A 9,066-nucleotide genomic window follows, 5' to 3' on the forward strand; every position below is an offset into this window, starting at 1 on the left:
CACTAGCCAAGAAATTCCCTGAGGAAGGACCTGTCCCTACCAGCCAACTCTCGCTGCCGCTGCCGGATAGGATAACGGATTATAACGTGACTTTCATGAACAACATCTCAGATGATGAGCTGGCGATCAAGCGATTAGTCACAGAGTTGGAAAGTCAACTGCAAACGAGCAAGCTGGATAGCGAGGCACCCGTCACCCTTCAGAAACCCGAGCAACGTGTCGCTGCCCATCTGCGAGGACAGGCAGCCGAGCAGTTCCCACCAGTGCCGGTGGAGCAGGAGACGGGCCATGAGAAGGGGCTGTTTTTGGCAGGTGAGCTGGGTAGTTCCAGCCTCTGCGTTGAGGAGAGGCTGAGGGATGAGAAGCCGGCTGTTACAAGTGCCCATGGGGACTACGAGAGACCCAGAGAGCCCTGGCCCTGCTCGGTGGAGCTGGGCTCGCTGGAGGCAGGGATGTGCACACCAGCCCCACTCACCATGGACCGTTTCTGCTCCAAAGACAGTGGTGAGCAGCTCCAGGGAGCTGTGGCTGCTGAGGAAATTGACCCTGGAAAGATAGAAAATGGGTCTTCCTCCAAAAGTCTACCTGGCTTACACACACCAGACCAAACAGAGGCTCCCATCTACACAGACCCCGTGACAAAAAGCCCTCCTGTTGTCACTGACTCCATGTTCCCCAAGAACCTGGAGGCAGCTGAAGCAACCAAAGATCCTCTGCCATCCCTGCCAAGCCAGCATGGTGTTGAGAGCTTCCCTGTGCCAGGGAAAGCAGATGAAAGCCTCACTGATGCTGCAGAGCTGGAGAAGTTTGATGCACATCTTCCAAACCATAAACCTGAATTTGGCTTTCAGCAAGGTTCCACCCCAGCCTTGGACCTCACCTTTTCACCTCACGTCAAAGAGGTCCCAGATATAGAAGAAAGACCCTTAAACAAGCCAGAGTCACCTAAAGTGACAAAAAACACCGTGGGCTTCAAAGGGGATGGTGGTGAGTCTGTGTTGATGGAAGAAACAGAGGAGAGGAAGAGCCCCACCAACTGTCCAGCCCCTGGACCTGGTGACAAAGCCAACAAACAAAAAGTGCTGCTGTTCGATATGCTGAGTCTGCCCAAGGAAGGTGACTGTGGCTCCCAACAGACGTTGACATCCCAGGAGACAGCTGCCAACCCTCTGCAGCAGCTCCAGCTCTTCGTTGCCCGAACAGTGAAGAGCAACGAGGAGGAGCTGTTGATGCCATGCTTCCCCATGCTGCTTGCTCCCAACCAACCCTCTGCCACCACCCATGTCCAGCCGGAGCAGAAAGAGGAGAGTGGTGATGCCTTGGATGGGGAAAATCAGACATATTGCCCTGCCCAAGGGGAGGGGAACGTCCCCGTTGGAGGCAACACGGAAAATATGGCTGCTCCAGCAAAAGAGGCTGTGCTTTTCTCCGGTGGGTGTGAGAAGCTGGAGTCCTTCGGTGTCTTGGGCTCTTACTGTGCAAAACAATCCACGTTGGTGAACCCAGAGCTGCAAAATAACGTAAGGGAGCTGCAGCACTTAGCAAATGAACAGGCGGAGCCGAGTGACATTAATATCCGTGCAGATGGTGTTTCCCAAGAACGGAGTGACCTCTCACCACTCAAAAACACAGCGGTGACCCCGCTGCCGGGGCAAGGCAAGAAAGCTGATCAGCTCATGGAAGAGCAGGAGGAAGATAAAAACAAAGCGACCTTGGCATTTAAAAAACACGAGTTGAAGCGTAGTTTACTCGAGAAAGAAACGTTGGGCAGTGCAGCAGCAGAGAGGTTGGAAAGGAATGAGGTGAGGCAGGAGGCACAGACCCTCCACAGTGCTCCCACAAGTCCCACCAACCCCACTGGTCCCTCTGAGGAGGATCTCCACCAGGATCACCAGTTGGTACCAGAGATAAAAGCCGGCGCAGTCAGCGCAAAGGTTCCTGGAGAAGGAAATGGCAAGAAGTCCCTCAATGGCTGTCATTACTCGGGTGAATCTCCGGACAGCTTGGCCTTGCCAACCAATTTTCCTCACCCCAAATCCTTGCAAAGCAGTGGGGCTGAGGGAGGAGAGGTGCCCAGCTTTGGCACTCAGCTCTTGGATGAGAAGAAATACAGCACATCCTTGCTTAACACATCAGGTTCATGTGTCATGAAGAGGTGTCCTTCAGAGACCAACAGCCCTTGCATCCATCACCCCACCATGAGCCCAGGAGAGCAAGGGACATGGAAAAGAGCACCCACCTTTCCTCCCTCACTGCATCACTGTGGGGCCATGCCAACAGAAGTGGTCGAGGACAGTCACCTTCACCTCTCTGATGGTGTTTTGGGTATCTACAGAGCCCCTGAAAGAGAAGGAACGGTGAGATCCTGCACTCTGCTGCACGCTGATGGTGTGGTGAACTCTGCCTTGGAGATGGATGGTCCCCAGAAACAGCATGGGGAGGATTGCTCTCTTCCCTGCTCACCACCTTTCAACCAAAAGTGTGTTGGGAAAGAGGTACCCGAAAGCGCCGGTGCTGTGCTGTCAAGTTCTCATTTTAAAGAAAACCAAGCTTGCACCATCACAGATATGGTCGTTAACTCCATTTCTCCAGAAACCCCAGATTACCCAACACAGCCCACAGCGGATCTTCTGCCAATCAGAGAAGGAGAGGTAAACCTGAATCAAGAGAACAAGCTTGAAAACTGCTCTGATGGTGGAAATAAGCCTCAAAGTGAACCAGAGGCTTTGTCCAATGGTTTTGGTGTTCAACAGGTGTCAGCTGCTGTCAGCAGAGGCCTTACAAGGACTGGAGATCTTGGTCTTGCTGACTTAAACAGCCGTGAGTTTTCAGAGGCAGCAGAGGTGAGACTTGGTCTTTCCAAAAGCACAGAGAGCGGAGGAAAGAGTTTAAAAAGGGAGAAACCCAAAAGCCATGAGGCTGGAGAAGCTGGGAGTTGTGTGTTAAATAGTATGGGCCAAGGAGAGGACAACACACCTAGCAGTACTCCAAACCCTTCTCAAAATGAACTTCACAAAGAAAAGAAGCCAAGTGGGCTCCCGGTGACCTGTGACATTTGTTCAGCCACTTTCCGGTCCAAGCCTGGCCTGACCAGGCACAAAGCTGTCAAACACCAGGTGAAGAATGGTGGTGTACCACAGCCCAGCAAGGCTTCCAGGTCCACTTTGATTCCTGCAGACAAGACATCCAAAGCAGCCCAAAAAGTGCCCAGGAGGAGCCTGAAGACTTCGGTCAAAGAGAAAACCTGCAGCTCACAGATGCCAACCACCAACATTGACCACATCCCCGAGAAAATATACCCAGACCTGGAGAAAGAGCCCAGTTCCCAGATGCAAGAAGTGGTCAGCAGAGTGCTCAGTGACCTCAGTGTGATCTCCTTCGAGATGTCCCAAGAGCTGCACCGCACACATGTTCTGCAGAAGGAGATGAAGGCAAAGGGACCGTGCTCGGAGACGAGGGGAGCAGGCGAGGCGGCGGCTGGGAAGGTGGACTCAGGACAGCAAGACAGGAAGAGAGAAAAGGGCAGGAGGAACCAAAGCAAAGACCCTGGAGAGGTGAACGGCAATTCTGAAAAGAAGCTAAACAGGAAAGTGAGACGAAGGAAAGGAAAGGTCTTTCCCACCAGAAATGAGCTCAGTGATCCATGTGAGCTGGAGAAGGCAAGTCCTCCCGCTTCTGTCCTCAGTTCCAGTCTGCCCAGGATCGTGGAGGGCTTGCATGAGCCAGGTGATTGCATCTCCACAGAGGAGCAAAATAGGTCCAACTCAACCCAGCACTCTCAAAAAGCTAAACAGTCCCCTTGTGTAGCTGAGCTTGCAGAGGACCTGGGCGACAGGATGGTCTCTTCAAAGGAGATGGTCAGCAACGAATCAGTAACGTGCACAATTTCCTGTCCCAGGGAGGTGGAAGATCCAAATGGAGTGGAAGACACACGGACTTGCCAAAAATGGGTTAGTGGGTTTGTGAAGCAGGTGGAGAAGGGATTGGGCAAGGTAAGCAAAGAGCAGCATCGTGGTGCTGATGGCACAGAGGAGATGGATGCTGAGACAGGAGACAGTCCTCCTGCAGGCAGCAGCGCTGGGAACCACAGTGGTGCCTCACAGGGTCTCACAGCTCCTGCCGAAGGGGCTCTGCTGCTGGAGACACGTGAGTTGGAAACCACCCAAAAGGGCCCTGGCCAAGGTGCTCTGCAGACCACGCCAGGGACCAGCCCTCCTCCTGCAGAGCCAAAGCGATGGGCAAAGGCAGACGTGTCACCAGGCAGAGAACATTGCACGGAGAGCACAGCCATCCCAGACCTCCAGAGCTTGTTTGATGATGACTCCACGTTCTCCCAGCTGTTCCCCCGGGATGACCAGCTTGTCCGGAGAAAGTGCACACGGGTGTATGGGAAGCGCAGCAAGAAACCCAAGCCTGTCACCGAAATAAACCTCCAGCCAGCAGGTGCCATCGACCTTTTCACGATCCGATTGGCTTCTGACCTCAGCGAAACCAGCTCTTTCTGTGTCACCAGGGAGGACCCTTGTGAATATGAAACCATCTCTGCTGACGATGCCTTAATGCTCAACATGTGTCATGGCAGCAAGGTGAAGAGCGGAGATGCTGCTCCCAATGGATCTAAAAGCATTGCTCCACAGTCAGACTGTGAGAAGACTGACCAAGAGAAGGAGGACATTGACCTGGAAGACAACATGCTAACCTTCTTGTGCCAAAACAGCCAAGTGGACAACGTCCCCAACTTGAACATTTGGGGGAGTCTAGAGAAGGAGGGAGAAAGCCTCTCTGCTGAGGACATGTTTGAACCTCTGATGGACCTTGAGGATGAGCACTCGTTCAGAGAAGTGAGCTCCGAGCCCCCGGACCTGGCAGAGCAGCCCTACAATGACAAGGCTAACGAAGATTCAGACTCTTCTGAATTTCATACCATCGACATCGAGATGTTGAATGCAAAGCTGAAAATGAGAGATGTGTGTTTCTTCGGCCCTTGTGAAGACCTTCCTGGCCACGAGGAGGACAACACTGTGAGTTTCAAACCAAAGCCAGGCCAGCACAGCAAGCACAGAAGTAAGCTAGAAGATGGCAAACTGGGGAAAAACCGCAGCGAGATAACCATCAAGACCAAAGACAAGCAGTACAAATGCAAAGTCTGCTTCCAGTGGTTCCTGACGTTAGGGGAGCTGGACTTCCACAAGCTCTCCCATAACCCTTCTCCTCCACCTACCTGCTACATGTGTGTCCAGCGCAAATTCAGCTCCCGGGAGCAGCTGAGGGACCATCTGAAGGAGAAGCACGCCAAAAACAAAGCCGGGCTGTGGGCTTGTGGGATGTGCCTGAAGGAGATCTCCGACGTCTGGATGTACAACGAGCATCTCCGTGAGCACGCCACCCAGTTCGCTCGCAAGGGGCAAGCGCAGAAGTCCGTGATGGGCCTGCCAGCCTGCTTCGGTGAGGACAACGCTGCTGTCACCCACTTCCTCAACACTATCATGTATCGGAAGCCCAGCAGGTCCTCCCGACACGCCGACCCCAGCAGCAAGCACGCGGTTAGCAGAGAGAGCAAGAGTCCCAAGGAGCTGCCCCTCGAGCAAGAGGCCAAGGTGATGAAAGACCCCTTGGAAAGCAACGTCAAGGTGAAGCCACCTGCACCCAACTCCTCTAAAGCATCTTCCAGTCCATCTCCAGAGCACATGGCAAAAAGTGAAGGCACCCCAAAATCTGTCCCCATGCACCCAGACTGCAAGGATCCTTCCAGAGACTGTCATCACTGTGGCAAACAGTTTCCCAAGCCCTTCAAGCTCCAGCGGCACTTAGTTGTCCACAGTTTACAGAAGATCTACTTGTGCCACAAGTGTCCGATGTTCTACCAGGAGACCAAAGAGCTTCGAAACCACCTCAGCCAGGAGCACGGGATAGTGGAGGAGCAGGAGATCAAGCACACCACCCTGTACGCCTGTGAGCTCTGCGCAGATGTTATGCACGTTATCAAGAAGTCCTTCATCTGCAGCATGTGCAACTACACCTTCTCCAAGAAAGAGCAGTATGACCGGCACATGGAGAAGCACCTGGCAGGAAGCAATAAGACTTTCAAATTCAGAGGGGTCATGAGACCTGGTGCTACCTCCAAGGAGGGTAGGGAGAAGGTGAAAGAGGATGGCTCTGTCCGGGAGGGCATGCCACCAAGCAAGAAGAGGAAGGTTGCTCACCACGGCAGCTCACTTCCACGCACCTCACCGGTCCATCTGGACCACATTAGTGACCTTCAGCTGGTAGGGGCTGCAAGCCCCAGCCTGCAGGCTCCTACTGACTCCTTCTCTACAACACCTGGTGACCTAGGAGCACCCCAACCCTCTGTGAAAACAGAAGATCTGGTGGGTGACTTCTCTGATCTCCTGGCGGAGATGGAGAAATCCCAGTTTGACAACCTGCCTCCACCACCCTGCCTCTCCCCGTCTTTGCCGCAGGCTGAAGCGAGCAGCTCGGAACTCGGACAGATCACTGCCCTGTCCATCGAGGAGCTGGAGAAAGGAGCGTTTGATGGGAAACCACTTCCTTTCTTGGACTCACCCGAGTTTACCATTGACCTTGCCGGGTTGGCTTGTAACCAGGCCACAGACCAGAAACTCTCTCCTCCACACCTGACCGAGAAACGCGGCTACGCCGATGCCCATAAAAGAACAAGTGTAGGCAACAAAGATGAACATATAACGGGTGTCCTAGGAAATCCCAGTGCAGCCACCGACGCTGTGGATGGGATCCCATTTCTCCAGCTTACCAAGAAAGTCTCAGAGCTTCCTTCTCCACAAGCAGAGGCTCCATCAGCCAAGGAGACCCACAGATGGGGCAACCTCAGTGCCAGTGACACCTTCTCTTGGGAAGGTGCATCTAAGGCCACGTCTCCAGAAGCTGCTCACCACCCTTTGCCCATGAAGGACAAGACGGCATCACCCATGCTGAACAGGGCTGCCAAAGATTTGGTCCTGCAGAAGAAGACCACGAGTAGCCAGCCCAGCAGTGAGGCTGCTCCTAGTGCAGGCAGCCCCAGCAGCAGCACCGAGGAGGGTCAGCAACCCATCTCGGGGAGGGAGAAAGCCATGCCTGAGGCTAAGGACAGTAGCACTAATGCCAAGGACCAAAGTGGCAACCAGAGCAAATCCACCGGCCACCAGCCCAGAGGTGAGGTGGCCAGCAACGCCGTGAGACACGGCCACGTGGAGCTAAGCAAAGCCACCAGCAAACTCCACCCCAAGAGAAGGAAAGAGCACAAGTCCTTGAGCCATCGGAGCAGCTCCGGCTCCCGGGAGAACATGGAGGGAGATGGGAAAAAGAAAAAAGCCCGGACCTCATGCCCGGGGAGGAGCGAGAGCACCATGGAGCTCAAACGCACCGGCTGGAGCAACGCCGAAGCTTCTGCCCTCTCCCCGGGGAGGAGGGAGACTCACTGCAACAAACTGGTAGCCAAGCCCAAAACGGGCACCCAACTGAAGAAGATGGTCTTGGATACTTACAGCCAGAAGAAGGGAGAGCTCCGGCACGCCAACGGGGACGTGAAACGCAAGAAGGCCATTCTGGGGAAGAGCATCCACCAAGTGTTGGCCAAAGGGCCAGCGCCATCCCCACACGGTTCCTTGCACAACCCACGTGCTGCCCGGGGTACCAAACCAGCTGGCTCGGTCAGTTACCGCACCGCCGAGTCCCAGAACAACCTGCTCAGTCAACTCTTTGGGCAAAAATTAACTAGTTTTAAAATTCCTTTAAGAAGAGATACTTCCGAGTGATTTCTGGAGGTGACTTAATGGTGGATCCTCAGCTGCTTTCACAGGGGGGTTTGCAAGGGGGGATGGGGGGGGCGGGGAATTATCAAAGCCTTCAGTTCGTTTGTGTAGCACGATTTCTCTGTCTAGCTTAAATGAACTTGCACTGCAGCCTCTGTGAAATAGTTTGCTTTGTGTCTCTCTAATCTACTTTAATTCACCTGATTTATCATGCAAATGCGAGAACTTTGATGTCGCTTGATGATTTCCATGAAACCAGAAATTGTAATCGCTTTGGGCAGAGTGAATCGTCGAGAGCAATCGCTTTTATGGCAGAAGTGCTGAGGTTAGAAGGATACTTGCAAATCTCAGACCCTTTTGAGACTCGTGTCTGTGTTATCTTTTGTACAAAGTACTTGAAGAGATGAACTTCATGCCGTAGACGTCTTATTCATGAGGTGCAGTACACTGTAGAAAGCAAATTTTTTTTTAATTATTTTTATTATTTTTAATTTTTCTAGAAGATTTTGCACAAAATAATCCCGTACGATTCATTTAATTGGGAGCTGGCCTGAGAGATGATACCATGAATATTAAAAAAAAGAACAAAAAAAGAACAAAAAAAGAAAGAAAAAATGAAATGAAGAAGCGAGTGTCCTATATTTTGACAGCCATCCCGATGAATTTTGTTTCGACATCGTCAAGAGAATTAAGGAACCGACTCTGGGGCTGCTGGGGTTGTGGGAGCCTTGCAGAGGATGCTGCCATTCTTTGACCACTGTTAGACGATGTGACCGGAGGAGATCCACCACCGCGAGCAAACTGCACCTTGACACTTGTGACAAACTCTGATTTATTTTTTTTTAGGGTTGGTTTTTTTGGGTTTGTTTGGATTTATTTTGGGTGTGTGTGTGTGTGTGTGTGTTTTCTTGTTGTTTGTGGGATTGGGGTTTTTTTTTGTTGGGTTATTGGGGGTTTTTTTTTTGCGCAATGACAAAACTGTGCCAATTTACAGCACCGAACCGGGACTGTCCCAGTGCCCTCAACGGTATCACTTCTAAACTATCTTACTGTATTGAGTTAGTGGCTATAGAAATATCCGCTTGTTACTATGCAGTTACTGGTGCTATTCTTCTTTTGTAATGTGAATACAAACTTCCTTGATTGAAAAAAAATGAAATTAAAAGAAAAGGGAACCCTTAGGAAGTAGCTGTTACCTGTAAAAAAAAAAAAAAAACAACGAAGCAGGAAAAGAGAAATAATTTAAAAATGGAAGCAGGGAAAAAATAAAAATAGAAATAGAAATAAAAATAGA

The 9,066-nt window shown here is 51.8% G+C and overlaps 1 protein-coding gene across 1 annotated transcript in view; it reads left to right on the plus strand.

Annotated features, from left to right (window-relative positions):
* Positions 1–7,775, plus strand: part of LOC104525476 (zinc finger protein 469) — a gene marked incomplete at its 5' end in the record, with an annotated part of 11,680 nt that extends 3,905 nt beyond the window's left edge. Inside the window, 2 exon segments of the mRNA XM_010168642.1 lie at positions 1–2,107; positions 2,402–7,775. The exon segment at positions 1–2,107 is cut by the window's left edge and continues 14 nt beyond it. Of these exon segments, the coding sequence (XP_010166944.1) occupies positions 1–2,107; positions 2,402–7,775 (7,481 nt within the window).
* Between the last annotated feature and the right edge of the window lie 1,291 nt (positions 7,776–9,066).

Source organism: Antrostomus carolinensis, unplaced genomic scaffold (assembly GCF_000700745.2).
Source record: "Antrostomus carolinensis isolate BGI_N321 unplaced genomic scaffold, ASM70074v2 scaffold33475, whole genome shotgun sequence".
Lineage (NCBI taxonomy): Eukaryota > Metazoa > Chordata > Aves > Caprimulgiformes > Caprimulgidae > Antrostomus > Antrostomus carolinensis.